The sequence below is a fragment of the Ranitomeya imitator genome, chromosome 6 (assembly GCF_032444005.1).
Source record: "Ranitomeya imitator isolate aRanImi1 chromosome 6, aRanImi1.pri, whole genome shotgun sequence".
Classification (NCBI taxonomy): Eukaryota; Metazoa; Chordata; class Amphibia; order Anura; family Dendrobatidae; genus Ranitomeya; species Ranitomeya imitator.
The window spans coordinates 576,553,384-576,572,166 of NC_091287.1; the positions used below are offsets into that span (position 1 = coordinate 576,553,384).

Here is an 18,783-nt window from a genome sequence, read left to right on the forward strand (position 1 = left end):
CCTCACTGACACCAGGAGTCGCGTTACACTGTGACATCACTGACACTGGGAGTCGCGTTACACTGTGTCATCACTGACATTGGGAATTGCGTTACTCTGTGATGCCACTGACACCGGGAGTCGCATTACTCTGTGATGCCACTGATACCAGGAGTCGCGTTACACTGTGACGTCACTGACACCAGGAGTCGCGTTACACTGTGATGCCACTGACACCAGGAATCGCGTTACACTGTGACGTCACTGACACCAGGAGTCGCGTTACACTGTGATGCCACTGACACCAGGAGTCACGTTACACTGTGTCCTCACTGACACCGGGAGTCACGTTACACTGTGTCCTCACTGACACCGGGAGTCGCGTTACACTGTGATGCCACTGACATCGGGAGACGCATTATACTGTGATGTCACTGACACCGGGAGTCGCGTTACACTGTGATGTCACTGACACCGAGAGTCGCGTTACACTGTGATGTCACTGACACCGGGAGTCGCGTTACACTGTGACGTCACTGACACTGGGATTCGCGTTACACTGAGATGTCACTGACACCGGGAGTCGCGTTACACTGTGATGTCACTGACACCGAGAGTCGCGTTACACTGTGATGTCACTGACACCGGGAGTCGCGTTACACTGTGACGTCACTGACACTGGGATTCGCGTTACACTGTGATGTCACTGAAACCGGGAGTCGCGTTACACTGTGATGTCACTGACACCGGGAATCGCGTTACTCTGTGATGCCACTGATACCAGGAGTCGCGTTACACTGTGTCCTCACTCACACCGGGAGTCGCGTTACACTGTGACTTCACTGACACCAGGAATCGCGTTACTCTGTGATGCCACTGATACCAGGAGTCGCGTTACACTGTGTCCTCACTCACACCGGGAATCGCGTTACACTGTGACGTCACTGACACCGGGAGTCGCGTTACACTGTGACGTCACTGACACCGGGAATCGCATTACTCTGTGATGCCACTGATACCAGGAGTCGCGTTACACTGTGTCCTCACTCACACCGGGAGTCGCGTTACACTGTGTCCTCACTCACACCGGGAGTCGCGTTACACTGTGACGTCACTGACATCGGGAGTCGCGTTACACTGTGACGTCACTGACACCGGGAATCACGTTACTCTGTGATGCCACTGATACCAGGAGTCGCGTTACACTGTGTCCTCACTCACACCGGGAGTCGCGTTACACTGTGACGTCACTGACACCGGGAGTCGTGTTACACTGTGTCGTCACTGACACCGGGAATCACGTTACTCTGTGACGTCACTGACACCGGGAATCACGTTACTCTGTGATGCCACTGATACCAGGAGTCGCGTTACACTGTGTCCTCACTCACACCGGGAGTCGCGTTACACTGTGACGTCACTGACACCGGGAGTCGCGTTACACTGTGATGCCACTGACACCGGGAGTCGCGTTACACTGTGTCATCACTGACACCGGGAGTCGCGTTACACTGTGTCGTCACTGACACCGGGAGTCGCATTACACTGTGTCGTCACTGACATCGGGAGTCGCGTTACACTGTGACGTCACTGACACCGGGAATCACGTTACTCTGTGATGCCACTGATACCAGGAGTCGCGTTACACTGTGTCCTCACTCACACCGGGAGTCGCGTTACACTGTGACGTCACTGACACCGGGAGTCGCGTTACACTGTGATGCCACTGACACCGGGAGTCGCGTTACACTGTGTCATCACTGACACCGGGAGTCGCGTTACACTGTGTCGTCACTGACACCGGGAGTCGCATTACACTGTGTCGTCACTGACACCGGGAGTCGCGTTACACTGTGATGCCACTGACACCGGGAGTCGCGTTACACTGACATGTCACTGACACCGGGAGTCGCGTTACACTGTGATGTCACTGACACCGGGAGTCGCGTTACACTGAGATGTCACTGACACCGGGAGTCGCGTTACACTGTGATGCCACTGACACCGGGAGTCGCGTTACACTGTGACGTCACTGACACCGGGAGTCGCGTTACACTGAGATGTCACTGACACCGGGATTCGCGTTACACTGTGATGTCACTGACACCGGGAGTCGCGTCACACTGTGTCATCACTGACATCGGGAATCGCGTTACACTGAGATGTCACTGACACCGGGAGTCGCGTTACACTGTGATGTCACTGACACCAGGAGTCGCGTTACACTGTGTCCTCACTCACACCGGGAGTCGCGTTACACTGTGACGTCACTGACACCGGGAGTCATGTTACACTGTGACTTCACTGACACCGGGAATCGCGTTACTCTGTGATGCCACTGATACCAGGAGTCGCGTTACACTGTGTCCTCACTCACACCGGGAGTCGCGTTACACTGTGACGTCACTGACACCGGGAGTCGCGTTACACTGTGACGTCACTGACACCGGGAATCGCGTTACTCTGTGATGCCACTGATACCAGGAGTCGCGTTACACTGTGTCCTCACTCACACCGGGAGTCGCGTTACACTGTGTCCTCACTCACACCGGGAGTCGCGTTACACTGTGACGTCACTGACACCGGGAGTCGCGTTACACTGTGACGTCACTGACACCGGGAATCGCGTTACTCTGTGATGCCACTGATACCAGGAGTCGCGTTACACTGTGTCCTCACTCACACCGGGAGTCGCGTTACACTGTGACGTCACTGACACCGGGAGTCGTGTTACACTGTGTCATCACTGACACCGGGAGTCGCGTTACACTGTGTCGTCACTGACACCGGGAGTCGCATTACACTTTGTCGTCACTGACACCGGGAGTCGCGTTACACTGTGATGCCACTGACACCGGGAGTCGCGTTACACTGAGATGTCACTGACACCGGGAGTCGCGTTACACTGTGATGTCACTGACACCGGGAGTCGCGTTACACTGAGATGTCACTGACACCGGGAGTCGCGTTACACTGTGATGCCACTGACACCGGGAGTCGCGTTACACTGTGACGTCACTGACACCGGGAGTCGCGTTACACTGAGATGTCAGTGACACCGGGAGTCGCGTTACACTGTGATGTCACTGACACCGGGAGTCGCGTCACACTGTGTCATCACTGACATCGGGAATCGCGTTACACTGAGATGTCACTGACACCGGGAGTCGCGTTACACTGTGATGTCACTGACACCAGGAGTCACGTTACACTGTGATGTCACTGACACCGGGAGTCGCGTTACACTGTGATGTCACTGACACCAGGAGTCACGTTACACTGTGTCCTCACTGACATCGGGAATCGCGTTACACTGTGATGTCACTGACACCGGGAGTCGCGTCACACTGTGTCATCACTGACATCGGGAATCGCGTTACACTGAGATGCCACTGACACCAAGAGTCGCGTTACACTGTGATGTCACTGACACCAGGAGTCACGTTACACTGTGTCCTCACTGACATCGGGAATCGCGTTACACTGTGATGTCACTGACACCGGGAGTCGCGCTACACTGTGATGTCACTTACACCGGGAGTCGCGTTACACTGTGTCGTCACTGACACCGGGAGTCGCGTTACACTGTGATGTCACTGACACCGGGAGTCGTGTTACACTGTGACGTCACTGACACCGGGAGTCGCGTTACACTGTGTCCTCACTGACATCGGGAGTTGCGTTACACTGTGATGTCACTGACACCGGGAGTCGCGTTACACTGTGATGTCACTGACACCGGGAGTCGCGTCACACTGTGTCATCACTGACATCGGGAATCGCGTTACACTGAGATGTCACTGACACCGGGAGTCGCGTCACACTGTGATGTCACTGACACCGGGAGTCGCGGTACACTGTGATGTCACTGACACCGGGAGTCGCGTCACACTGTGTCATCAGTGACATCGGGAATCGCGTTACACTGTGATGTCACTGACATCGGGAGTCGCGTCACACTGTGTCATCACTGACATCGGGAATCGCGTTACACTGAGATGTCACTGACACCAGCAGTCACGTTACACTGTGTCCTCACTGACATCGGGAATCGCGTTACACTGTGACGTCACTGACACCAGCAGTCACGTTACACTGTGTCCTCACTGACATCGGGAATCGCGTTACACTGTGATGTCACTGACACCGGGAGTCGCGCTACACTGTGATGTCACTTACACCGGGAGTCGCGTTACACTGTGTCGTCACTGACACCGGGAGTCGCGTTACACTGTGATGTCACTGACACCGGGAGTCGTGTTACACTGTGACGTCACTGACACCGGGAGTCGCGTTACACTGTGACGTCACTAACACCGGCGTCGCGTTACACTGTGATGTCACTGACACCAGGAGTCGTGTTACACTGTGACGTCACTCACACCGGGAGTCGCGTTACACTGTGATGTCACCAACACCGGGAGTCGCGTTACACTGTGATGTCACTGACACCGGGAGTCGCGTTACACTGTGTCGTCACTGACACCGGGAGTCGCGTTACACTGTGTCATCACTGACACCGGGAGTCGCGTTACACTGTGTCGTCACTGACACCGGGAGTCGCGTTACACTGTGATGCCACTGACACCGGGAGTTGCGTTACACTGTGACGTCACTGACACCGGGATTCGCGTTACACTGTGTCGTCACTAACACCGGGAGTCGCGTTACACTGAGATGTCACTGACACCAGGAGTCGCGTCACACTGTGATGTCACTGACACCGGGAGTCGCGTTACACTGAGATGTCACTGACACCGGGAGTCGCGTTACACTGTGATGCCACTGACATCGGGAGTCGCGTTACACTGTGTCCTCACTGACACCGGGAGTCGCGTTACACTGTGTCCTCACTGACACTGGGAGTCGCGTTACACTGTGATGTCACTGACACCGGGAGTCACATTACACTGTGACATCACTGACACCAGGAGTCACGTTACACTGTGACGTCACTGACATCGGGAGTCGTGTTACACTGTGTCCTCACTGACACCGGGAGTCGCGTTACACTGTGATGCCACTGACATCGGGAGTCGCATTATACTGTGATGTCACTGACACCGGGAGTCGTGTTACACTGTGATGTCACTGACACCGGGAGTCGCGTTACACTGAGATGTCACTGACACCAGGAGTCGCTTTACACTTTACGTCACTGGTAATATAGAGAATGTTCAGCACAGCCGAAGGAAGGAGGTGCACGGTCATAGGTTCCCAAGCCTCAATATATAGATAATAAGTGACTGGCACACTCCGGACGTGTTGTGATGCAAAATTGGGGTTTATTATACATACAGTAACACAAACGTTTCGGTCATAACTGGACCTTCATCAGTGTGCTAGATAACTAGTATGTTGAAGGAGCCCCAATAATTGAAACTACATTGCATCAGAAAAAAGTCCACCGCGTGCTCCCTCCACTCATCAGGCTGACAGCGCATACCTCCCTCTTAGCTCACAGCAGCGGTGACTCCGCATGGTTTCATATCTACTGGGGGATAGCGTTACCTGTGATACACCACCCTGCATCTGCAGATTGTTCTCACCTGCTGGGATCTATATACCTTCAGGTTTCTTTTCTGATAGCACCATCTGGGCCATATTCCCCTGTGTCCATGGACTGATACTATCACCTGAATTTCATATAGCTCCAGGCTTTTTTCTGATGCAATGTAGTTTCAATTATTGGGGCTCCTTCAACATACTAGTTATCTAGCACACTGATGAAGGTCCAGTTATGACCGAAACGTTTGTGTTACTGTATGTATAATAAACCCCAATTTTGCATCACAACACGTCCGGAGTGTGCCAGTCACTTATTATCTACACTTTACGTCACTGACACCGGGAGTCGCGTTACACTGAGATGTCACTGACACCAGGAGTCGCGTTACACTGTGACGTCACTGACACCAGGAGTCGCGTTACACTGTGACGTCACTGACACCAGGAGTCGCGTTACACTGTGATGCCACTGATACCAGGAGTCGCGTTACCCTGTGACGTCACTGACACCGGGAGTCGCGTTACACTGTGATGCCACTGACATCGGGAGTCGCGTTACACTGTGTCGTCACTGAAACCGGGAGTCGTGTTAAACTGTGATGTCACTGACACCGGGAGTCGCGTTACACTGTGATGCCACTGACACCAGGAGTCGCGTTACACTGTGACGTCCCTGACACTGGGAGTCGCGTTACACTGTGACGTCCCTGACACTGGGAGTCGCGTTACACTGTGATGCCACTGACACCGGGAGACGTGTTACACTGTGATGTCACTGACACCAGGAGTCGCGTTAAACTGTGATGTCACTGACACCGGGAGTCGTGTTACACTGAGATGTCACTGACACCGGGAGTCGCGTTACACTGTTTCCTCACTGACATCGGGAATCACGTTACTCTGTGATGTCACTGACACCGGGAGTCGCGTTACACTGTGTCCTCACTCACACCGGGAGTCGCGTCACACTGTGATGTCACTGACACCGGGAGTCGCGTCACACTGTGATGTCACTGACACCGGGAGTCGCGTCACACTGTGATGTCACTGACACCGGCAGTCGTGTTACACTGTGTCGTCACTGACACCAAGAGTCGCATTACACTGTGATGTCACTGACACCAGGAGTCACGTTACACTGTGTCGTCACTGACACCGGGAGATGCGTTACACTGTGTCGTCACTGACACCGGTAGTCGCGTTACACTGTGTCGTCACTGACACCGGGAGTCGCGTTACACTGTGTCGTCACTGATACCGGGAGTCGCGTTACACTGTGTCATCACTGACACCGGGAGTCGCGTTACACTGTGACGTCACTGACTCCGGGAGTCGCATTGCACTGTGTCGTCACTGACATCAGGAATCGCGTTACTCTGTGATGCCACTGACACCGGGAGTCACGTTACACTGAGATGTCACTGACACCGGGAGTCACGTTACACTGAGATGTCACTGACACCGGGAGTCGCGTTACACTGTGTCCTCACTGACACCGGGAGTCGCGTTACACTGTGTCCTCACTGACACCGGGAGTCGCGTTACACTGTGATGTCACTGACACCGGGAGTCGCGTTACACTGTGTCCTCACTGACACCGGGAGTCGCGTTACACTGTGTCCTCACTGACACCGGGAGTCGCGTTACACTGTGATGTCACTGACACCGGGAGTCGCGTTACACTGTGTCCTCACTGACACCGGGAGTCGCGTTACACTGTGTCATCACTGACACCGGGAGTCGCGTTACACTGTGACATCACTGACACTGGGAGTCGCGTTTCACTGTGTCATCACTGACACCGGGAGTCGCGTTACACTGTGACGTCACTGACACCGGGAATCGCGTTACTCTGTGATGCCACTGATACCAGGAGTCGCGTTACACTGTGTCCTCACTCACACCGGGAGTCGCGTTACACTGTGACGTCACTGATACCGGGAGTCACCGTTACCCTGTGATGTCACTGACACCAGGAGTCACATTAAACTGTGTCCTCACTCACACCGGGAGTCGCGTTACACTGTCGCCACTGACACTGGGAGTCGCGTTACACTGTGTCGTCACTGACACCGGTCGTCGCGTTACACTGTGTCGTCACTGACTCCGGGAGTCACGTTACACTGTGTCGTCACTGACACCAGGAGTCGCGTTACACTGTGTCCTCTCTCACACCGGGAGTCGCGTTACACTGTGATGTCACTCACACCGGTCGTCGTGTTACACTGTGTCGTCACTGATCCCGGGAGTCACGTTACACTATAACAGCAATTTGTCCTCTATATTCGTTATTGCAGAGTTTTCAAAAAATCCTCTGGTCCAAACGTCCCATATATGAATCCACTTTGAGGAGCGGCCGCGCTCTACGGGAGAAGATCCGACTGCCGGAGGATGAGCAGCAGATGGACGAGTCGCTGGGGCAGCTGAGAGAGCGCTGGGACCACATCTGCTCTAGATCCACTGAGCGGTATGGATGTTATTACATTATGCAGGAGTTGACCGGCAATTTCGTCCTGGAAGAGAGCACAAAACATTTGTCTGTCAGTTGTGAAATGTTCTTAACCCCTTACCTCTATCTCTATCAGAATATTACGACACAGAGAAAAAAGGTTCTTAGGTCTACAAAGATATGGTAACAGAAGCAGTCTTACCATATAGATACAGAACCAAGCTTGCTACATAGATACCGAACCAAGCTTTCTATGTACTGTTATGTTCAAAAGTTTACATACCCTGGCAGAATTTTTGCTTTCTTGACCTTTTTTCAGAGAATATGAATGATAACACCAAAGCTTTTTCTCCACTCATGGTTAGTGGTTTGGTGAAGCCATTTATTCTCAGACTACTGCGTTTTCTGTTTTTAAATCATAATGACAACCCAAAACATCCAAATGACCCTGATCAAAAGTTCACATACCCTGGTGATTTTGGCCTGATACCATGCACAGAAGTTGACACAAATGGGTGTAACTGGCCACTAGAGGTAACATCCTCACCTGTGACCTGTTTGCTTGTAATGAGTGTGTGTGCATAAAAGCTGAGTGAGTTTCTGGGATCCAGAGAGACTCTTGCATCTTTCATCCAGCCACTGACGTTTCTGGATTGTGAGTCATGAGGGAAGCAAAAGAATTGTCAACGGATCTACCGGAAAAGGTAGTTGAACTGTATAAAACAGGAAAGGGATACAAAAAGATATCCAAGGAATTGATAATGCCAGTCAGCAGCGTTCACACTGTGATTAACAAATGGAAAATCAGGGGCTCTGTAACCACAAAACCACGGTCAGGTAGACCAACAAAAAGGTCATCCACAACTGCCAGGAAACTTGTTCAGGATGCAAAGAAAAACCCACAAATAACATCGGCTGAAATACAGGACTCTCTGAAAACTAGCGGTGTGGCTGTTTCAAGACGCACAATAAGGAGCAGGCCCAGATTGCTAATCTGCTGGACTGGACAGATTCCTGGTGGCTCTGTAATACAAAGTGGGCCGCCGGCCCTGTAAAACATCTTACTAGAGGCCCTATGTGTGCACGCGCTCTCGCTTGAACGTGCTGGCAATGGCCGCTGTGGCACTTGTTAGTACGTGCTCACGGCTGCGGCCCCGTCAATGAGTGCAAGCAGAGGTGGATTAAGGGTAGCCAGGGCCCCGGGCTGTTCAGACACTGTGGGCCCCCCCGGTCATGTGACGGGGGTCATGTGACGGGGGTCATGTGACGGGTGACGGGGGTCATGTGACGGGGGTCATGTGCCATACCCGAGCCAGATTATTCCAGAAAAATGGCCGGGCCCTACTCTACTGTAACCTATTAAATATTTGTTAAAATCTGCAATACAATTTAGGTATATTTTGACCAATAATATCACATACAAGGAACAAATACAACCGCACCGTGACCAGACCACAAATTACAACCACAGTGATCGAATAATATCACATACAAGGAACAAATACCACCGCACCATGTCAAGACCACATATTACCACCACTTGGTGACCAAATAGCACATACAAGGAACAAATACCACAACACCATTTCCAGACCACATATTACCACCACATAGTGACTGAATACTACAATACTGATCAGTAAAAAAATAATAAAAAAAAAACACAATACTATCACCATAAGTGCCAGTATTCACAGGAGATCTGTACTTAGTATGCAGTGTCTGTGTAGAGGTAATACAGAGATCACTGGTGGTATTATACACAGGAGCTCTGTATATAGTATACAGTGTATAGTGTCAGTGTATAGGTAACACTGACTCACCAGTGACGTCTCTAGGTGAAGTCCTTCATCTTTCATCCAGCAAAGACCGCCATCATTTTTTCTAGCCAGGACTCGTTTCTGCAGGAAATAACACAGTTATCTCGAGCTCCGCTTGCAGAACACATTACTTAATTTTTCACAACTTCTACATTACAACACGAAGAAAAAAAGGCGACATGGTGTCACTCTGCACAGTAACAGGACCGCCCCCCATTTAAAACAGTAAACTCAAAAAAATAAAATAAATACATCACTGCAGTAATAATATCCCTTAATTAGCCCCTACGGAAATAATATTCCCCACCCTGGCCCCGTGTGTCTCATTCCTGGCTCCAGCCATATGTTCTCCCATCCTGCCCTCATGAGTATCCATTCTACCCCATATGATCTCCCCATCCTGCCCCATCTGTCTCCATCGTATCCATCCTGCCCCATGATCCAATTCTGCCCCATGTCTCCAATCATGCCACGTGTCTACATTCTGCCCATGCCTCCAGTCCTGCCCCCAGTGTGTCCAGCAATCTGCCCCAGTGTGTCCAGCATATTACCCCCAGTGTGTCCAGCAATCTGCCCCAGTATGTCCAGCATATTGCTCCAGTGTGTCCAGCATTGCCCCCAGACAGCGTCCAGCAATCTGCCCCAGTGTATCCAGCATATTACCCCCAGTGTGTCCAGCATATTACCCCCAGTGTGTCCAGCATATTACCCCCAGTGTGTCCAGCATATTACCCCCAGTGTGTCCAGCAATCTGCCCCAGTGTGTCCAGCATATTACCCCCAGTGTGTCTAGCAATCTGCCCCAGTATGTCCAGCATATTGCTCCAGTGTGTCCAGCATTGCCCCCAGACAGCGTCCAGCAATCTGCCCCAGTGTATCCAGCATATTACCCCCAGTGTGTCCAGCATATTACCCCCAGTGTGTCCAGCATATTACCCCCAGTGTGTCCAGCATATTACCCCCAGTGTGTCCAGCATATTACCCCCAGTGTGTCCAGCAATCTGCCCCAGTGTGTCCAGCATATTACCCCCAGTGTGTCCAGCAATCTGCCCCAGTATGTCCAGCATATTGCCCCAGTGTGTCCAGCATTGCCCCCAGACAGTGTGTCCAGCAATCTGCCCCAGTGTCCAGCATTGCCCCCAGACAGTGTGTCCAGCAATCTGCCCCAGTGTGTCCAGCAATCTGCCCCAGTGTGTCCAGCAATCTGTCCCAGTGTCTGACTCCAGCATATTGCCCCCAGTGTGTCCAGCAATGTGCCCCAGTGTCCAGCATTGCCCTTAGACAGTGTCCAGCAATCTGCCCCAGTATGTCCAGCAATCTGCCCCCAGTGTGTCCAGCATATTACCCCCAGTGTGTCCAGCATATTACCCCCAGTGTGTCCAGCATATTACCCCCAGTGTGTCCAGCATATTACCCCCAGTGTGTCCAGCATATTACCCCCAGTGTGTCCAGCATTGCCCCAGACAGTGTCCAGCAATCTGCCCCAGTGTGTTCAGCATATTACCCCCGTGTGTTCAGCATATTACCCCCAGTGTGTCCAGCATATTACCCCCAGTGTGTCCAGCATTGCCCCAGACAGTGTCCAGCAATCTGCCCCAGTGTGTTCAGCATATTACCCCCAGTGTGTCCAGCATATTGCCCCCAGTGTGTCCAGCATATTGCCCCAGTGTGTCCAGCATTGCCCCCAGAAAGTGTGTCCAGCAATCTGCCCCAGTGTCTCCAGCAATCTGCCCCAGTGTCTCCAGCAATCTGCCCCAGTGTCTCCAGTATTGCCCCCAGTGTGTCCTCCAGCAATCTGCCCCAGTGTCTCCAGTATTGCCCCCAGTGTGTCCTCCAGCAATCTGCCCCAGTGTCTCCAGTATTGCCCCCAGTGTGTCCTCCAGCAATCTGCCCCAGTGTCTCCAGTATTGCCCCCAGTGTGTCCTCCAGCATTGCCCCAGTGTGTCCTCCAGCATTGCCCCAGTGTGTCCTCCAGCAATCTGCCCCAGTGTCTCCAGTATTGCCCCCAGTGTGTCCTCCAGCAATCTGCCCCAGTGTGTCCAGCATATTACCCCCAGTGTGTCCAGCATATTACCCCCAGTGTGTCCAGCATATTACCCCCAGTGTGTCCAGCATATTACCCCCAGTGTGTCCAGCATATTACCCCCCGTGTGTCCAGCATATTACCCCCAGTGTGTCCAGCATATTACCCCCCGTGTGTCCAGCATATTACCCCCAGTGTGTCCAGCATATTACCCCCCGTGTGTCCAGCATATTACCCCCAGTGTGTCCAGCATATTACCCCCAGTGTGTCCAGCATATTACCCCCAGTGTGTCCAGCATTGCCCCAGACAGTGTCCAGCAATCTGCCCCAATGTGTTCAGCATATTACCCCCGTGTGTTCAGCATATTACCCCCAGTGTGTCCAACATATTGCCCCCAGTGTGTCCAGCATATTGCCCCAGTGTGTCCAGCATATTGCCCCAGTGTGTCCAGCATTGCCCCCAGAAAGTGTGTCCAGCAATCTGCCCCAGTGTCTCCAGCAATCTGCCCCAGTGTCTCCAGCAATCTGCCCCAGTGTCTCCAGTATTGCCCCCAGTGTGTCCTCCAGCAATCTGCCCCAGTGTCTCCAGTATTGCCCCCAGTGTGTCCTCCAGCAATCTGCCCCAGTGTCTCCAGTATTGCCCCCAGTGTGTCCTCCAGCAATCTGCCCCAGTGTCGACTCCAGTATTGCCCCCAGTGTGTCCTCCAGCAATCTGCCCCAGTGTCTCCAGTATTGCCCCCAGTGTGTCCTCCAGCAATCTGCCCCAGTGTCTCCAGTATTGCCCCCAGTGTGTCCTCCAGCAATCTGCCCCAGTGTCTCCAGTATTGCCCCAGTGTGTCCTCCAGCAATCTGCCCCAGTGTCTCCAGTATTGCCCCAGTGTGTCCTCCAGCAATCTGCCCCAGTGTCTCCAGTATTGCCCCCAGTGTGTCCTCCAGCAATCTGCCCCAGTGTCTCCAGTATTGCCCCCAGTGTGTCCTCCAGCAATCTGCCCCAGTGTCTCCAGTATTGCCCCAGTGTGTCCTCCAGCAATCTGCCCCAGTGTCTCCAGTATTGCCCCCAGTGTGTCCTCCAGCAATCTGCCCCAGTGTCTCCAGTATTGCCCCAGTGTGTCCTCCAGCAATCTGCCCCAGTGTCTCCAGTATTGCCCCAGTGTGTCCTCCAGCAATCTGCCCCAGTGTCTCCAGTATTGCCCCAGTGTGTCCTCCAGCAATCTGCCCCAGTGTCTCCAGTATTGCCCCAGTGTGTCCTCCAGCAATCTGCCCCAGTGTCTCCAGTATTGCCCCCAGTGTGTCCTCCAGCAATCTGCCCCAGTGTCTCCAGTATTGCCCCAGTGTGTCCTCCAGCAATCTGCCCCAGTGTCTCCAGTATTGCCCCAGTGTGTCCTCCAGCAATCTGCCCCAGTGTCTCCAGTATTGCCCCCAGTGTGTCCTCCAGCAATCTGCCCCAGTGTCTCCAGTATTGCCCCAGTGTGTCCTCCAGCAATCTGCCCCAGTGTCTCCAGTATTGCCCCAGTGTGTCCTCCAGCAATCTGCCCCAGTGTCTCCAGTATTGCCCCAGTGTGTCCTCCAGCATTGCCCCAGTGTGTCCACCGTAACCGTTAGCTTATCAAAAAAAAAAAAAAAAAAAAAAAACAGTCTCCTCACCTGTCCGCGCTCCAGGCGGCGAGCTCCTTCCAGCAGCGCACACTCGCCGGCGACTGACAATGACGTCAGACGCCGGCGACGTGTGCGCTGCGGCCGACATCAGCTGCCAGCCTCCAATTGGCTGGCGGCTGTTGTTGTTAACTATTGATGTGCAGGCGTGCGCGCGCACGTCAATAGGAAACCGCCGCAGCGCCGGAAGGGGCCCGGTGAGCAGAGGAGAAGGGGCCCAATGCGGGCCCCCTCTCTCTGCCCACCGGGTCCGGGGGCCCATACATGCCGGCCCGGCGGTGGGCATTCAATCACAGACGATTAGTGGAGGGTCAATCTGTGCGGCAGCCCATGGCCCCCCCAGACCACTAGGCCCTGGGCTACCGCCCATATTGACCCTCTGATAATCCGCCCCTGAGTGCAAGCATGAGTAAGGGCCTTCTTTCACAAGTTTGAAAGGGCCGCTGTGGCCAATACCAGCGTCAGAGCAGCTTTTTGTTTCCTCTGTACTCACCAGTCCCAGCCAGGGACCCGCTCCTCTGCAGGCCCCACGATGGACCCACCTCAGCTGTTCGTCGTTCCCCCATCTCAGGGACCTGGGTGAGTATGCAGTACCACCTGCATACAGACTGCTGTATATGCATTATATAGATGATACTGGCTGCTAAATCTGTGTATAATCACAGTATCACCTATATAATGTATATACAGCAGAGTCACAGTACCACCTGTATAATGTATACAAACTGATGTACAAGTGCATCTCACAAAATTAGAATATCATCAAAAAGTGAATTTATTTCAGTTCTTCAATGCAAAAAGTGAATCTCATCTATTCTATAGAGTCATTACACACAGAGTGATCTATTTCACGTGTTTCATTGTGTTTCCACAATCAGTGATGGTTTGGGGGCCATGTCATCTGCTGGTGTAGGTCCACTGTGTTTTATCAAGACCAAAGTCAGCGCAGCCGTCTACCAGGACATTATAGAGCACTTCATGCTTCCCTCTGCCGAAAAGCTTTTTGGAGATGGAAATGTCATTCTCCAGCAGGACTTGGCCCCTGTCCACACTGCCAAAAGTACCAATACCTGGTGTAAAAACAACAGTATCACTGGGCTTGATGTGCAGCAAACTCGCCTGACCTTAACCCCATAGAGAATCTGGAGTATTGTCAAGAGGAAGATGAGACACCAGACCCAACAATGCAGACGAGCTGAAGGCTACTATCAAAGCAACCTGGGCTTCCATAACCCCTCAGCAGCACCACAGGCTGATCTCCTCCATGCCACGCCACATTGATGCAGTAATTGATGCACATGGAGCCGCGACCAAGTATTGAGTACATTTACTGAACATACATTTCAGTAGGACAACATTTCAGATTTTACAATCATTTTTTCAAGTTGGTGTTATAAAGTATTCTAATTTACTGAGATAATGACTTTTGGGTTTTCATTGGCGGTAAGCCATAATCATCGACATTAACAGAAATTGCTGCCACCAATCTGTCACTGATCCCGGGGAAGATACCTTTATCATCCCCACCACTCACACCAATTTGTCATGAACCTAGGTTGTTTGGTTGCTCCTGGTTCCTTCTGAAGGGGATTTATCTATATCCCACTTCGGGTTGGAACTTGCAGCTCTCTACCGCCCCCCTTACCCTCAGGTCATACAGGGCACTGCACCTAGGATAATTAGTCACCAGAAAGGCTGCCTTACTTTGCACTGGCTAATGGGCACACTGCAGCGAGGGCGATATAACTACTCCCACTTAGACGGGAGCAATAATTATCAACACCGCTGTAGCTACAAAGCCTCCCAAATGCATAGAACAAAGTATGCTGCCACCGGCTCCGATTTCCTAAGGATTAACGGTCCGGAGCCAACCCAAATCAGTAGCGTAATTCAGTTCAGAGGACGCGACAGTTCATATAGAGCAGGGATAGACAAGCTAGTAAATTGTATATTTTACTCCAAAAAAGGTAAGCAGTGTTTACAAAGTATTAGAAAGATATTATAAACAAGACAAAATCATGTGTACAATGCAGTTACAAATAAACAGGGATTAAAATTGAAAGATGAAGACTTACATTTCGTTCAGATCATTTCATCTTTTGACTGGCCGTGTACAAAGGAGGGGAGGTCACATCTAAATGCATACCACACATCTAGACAGCAGCTAGACCCCGGACACAAAACACTCCCAGAATGCTGTATCACTAAGTTATTCTAGCCCAAAACCAAGAATGGTATTTAACAGGGAAAAATGCAAAGTACTACATCTGGGGAATAAAAATGAAAAAAACATATACATAAGGTGAGGAATAGGGCTAAGCAACAGCACATGTGAAAAAGACTTGGGTATACTAATATATCACAGACTAAACATGAGTCAACAGTGTGATGCAGCAGCAAAAAAGGCAAATGCAATTCTGGGATGTATTAACAGAAACATACAGTCTAGACCACGTGAAGTCATTATTGCCCTCTACTCCTCTTTGGTCAGACCTCATCTGGAATACTGTGTCCAGTTTTGGGAACCACATTTTAAAAAAGACAACAAACTGGAGCAAGTTCAGAGAAGAGCAACCAGAATGGTGACCGGTCTGCAAACCATGTCCTATGAGGAACGTTTACAGGATTTGGGAATGTTTAGCTGCAAAAAAGAAGACAGAGAGGAGACTTAATAGCTGTCTACAAATAAGGGCTGTCACATTGTAGAAGGATCATCTTCATTCTCATTTGCACAAGGAAAGACTAGAAGCAATGGGATGAAACTGAATGGGAGGAGACACAGATTAGATATTAGACAGTGAGGGTGATCAATGAGTGGAACAGGCTGCCACGAGAGGTGGTGAGTTCTCCTTCAATGGTAGTCTTAAAACAGAGGCTGGACAGACATCTGTCTGAGATTATTTAGTGAATCCTGCTTTGAGCAGGGGGTTGGACCAGATGACCCAGGAGGTCCCTTCCAACTCTTCCATTCTATGATTCTATGAATTTAGAGACATATCTTAGGTGTTTTGTGTCTGAGAATCAGGAGGACTGGGCTACCTATTTACCGTTAGCTGAATTCACGGTAAATAATCGTTGTCAAGAATCGACCGGTAAGTCCCCGTTTTTCGGGGCATACGGGTTCCATCCGCAGTTACTTCATTTTATAGTAATCGCCCTTCTGTATTACAGAAAGAAGAACGGTTTTCATCTTCTATTACTACCATATGGCAGGGAGTGACTATTTGAGGAAGATGGGGTCCAAATATAAGAGTGTGGCTGATTGGAGACATTTGGTGGGTCTGGACCTGTGTGTTGGTGACTTGGTGTGGTTGTCCTCGAGGAACATTAAGCTGAAGGTTCTGTCTTGAAAACTGGGTCTAAGGTTTATCGGTCCTTATAAGATCGTAGCCATCATCAATCCGGTAGCATTCCTCCTTGCTTTACCGCCTACCTTTAGGATCCACAATGTATTCCATCGTTCTCTCCTCAAAAAATATGTTTCATCTTCAGTACCGTCACCGCTAGCACCAACTCCTGTCATTGTCGATGGTGATTAGAGTTTCAGATTGCGAAGATCTTGGATTCTCTTGTCTTGTTCGTCGGTCGCTTCAGTATATTGGAGGGGATTACGGTCCTGAGGAGAGGATGTGGGTACCAGCATCTGATATTCATGCGGACAGAGAGGTCCAAGCTTTTCACATGGCACACCCCAATAAGACCCCTTTCACACATCAGTTTTTTGCCGTCAGTCAAAAGCCGTCGAATTTTGAAAAAAACGAATTCGGTGACTGATGACGCCGGATCCGTTTTTCTCTCATAGACTTGTATTAGCGACGGATTGCGACAGATGGCCTCACGTGTCATCCGTTGTGCGCTGGATCCGTTGAAAATTGTTTATCCGGCAGCCAGAGACAACAGACAAAGTAACGTTTTTTGTGTCCGTTGAAAAAACGGACAGTGATGGATCCGTCGCTGTCCGTCGTTTGTTCGAATGGAAGCCTATGGGCGCCGGATCTGTCAAATGTCAGAATCCGGTGACAGATTCTGTTTTTTTTTATCTAAGCATGCTCCGATTTATTTAGCCAGATCCGCTAGTCAGATCCGTCGAAAAAACGAATCCGTCACATTAGTTTTTCACAATCTGATCACAATCGAGACAACATATTGTGACTGACGGCAAAAAACGAATGTGTGAAAGGGGCCTAAGCCTGGCCCTGAGGTTCTGAAGGTCCCTTGTTGAAGAGAGGGTATTGTCACAGGGTCACCATAACCAGTGTGGAGCCAGAATACCGCAGCGGCTGATTGCTCCTACTCCAGCGCTGAGAAGAAGCACTTCTCCTTCATTTTAAATGTGTTTATTGTGGCAGAAGAGGGGTTAATCAACCATGTTGGAAATCCCTGTGCTCACTCCTGAGCTCGGTTAGCCACTCTTTTCCCCTTTATAATCTGGACTCTGTTGTAAATCCTTGTCAGAGCTAGCATTTGTTGCATGGCTAATGGAGGGAGAGGAGTACATATGAGAAGGAGAGTTGGAGGAGTTATTAGTGACCGTTGCTTGGTTTGTATGTGTGGTAATTCCCTATTCTCTATTTTTGTTTATTCCTCTACCTCCACGCCCCGATGCATTCCTCTGTTACATGTGATTGAATATTTTTGTATGCCTGGAGTTTTCTGTTAACCCTTGTTTGTGTTGCCTTGTTTGTTGGGTTGGTGTACTATTGTGCACAGTAGCGCCCCCTCTTCACTGGGTGGGGGAAGAGAACAGGCCAAGGGCTAACTCAGGAGATAAGGCAAGGGTGGAGGCCCCAGCATCTTCACCTTCAGAAGTATCCTGGGGAGCAGGGCGATCTAGGGCACCTGAAGTGTTAGGGACAGGGGATGAGCCTCTGGTCCAGGGTCACCTGACAGCTGGGCAGTGACATCATTTCTTTGATAGAAAGGGTGTATGGAGTGAAACTATTGAATGTGTATGTACAGTCATGGCAGAAAATGTTGGCCATTTCTCCCAGACAATTTTTACAATTACACGTGTTTTGTTATACACAGGTTTATTTTCTTTTTTTTCTGAATTGGAACAACACAAAAAAGAGAGCAAAAAAGGCAAATTGGACATAATTTCATAAAAAAAACAAAATGGACAAAATTGTTGGCACCTTTCCAAAATTTAGGGTAAACATCTTTGTTTCCAGCGTGTGATGCTCGTTCGTACACACCTGTGGCAAGTAACAGCTGTGGGCAATATGAAAATCAACCTTCAAACCAGATAAAAGGGGAAAAGTTGCCTCAATCTTTGCATTGTGTCTGTATGTGCCACACTAAGCATGGAGAAAAGAAAGAGGAGAAAAGAGCTGTCTGAGGACTTGAGCACCA

The 18,783-nt window shown here is 50.8% G+C and overlaps 1 protein-coding gene across 2 annotated transcripts in view; it reads left to right on the forward strand.

The window, feature by feature from the left end:
* LOC138643275 (microtubule-actin cross-linking factor 1, isoforms 6/7-like) overlaps positions 1 to 18,783 on the forward strand; it is a 367,371-nt gene that overhangs the window by 295,534 nt on the left and 53,054 nt on the right. For both annotated transcript variants that reach the window (XM_069732207.1, XM_069732208.1), the window contains one exon: positions 7,785 to 7,954. In XM_069732207.1, the coding sequence (XP_069588308.1) occupies positions 7,785 to 7,954 (170 nt within the window). The remainder of the gene's footprint in view (positions 1 to 7,784; positions 7,955 to 18,783) is intronic.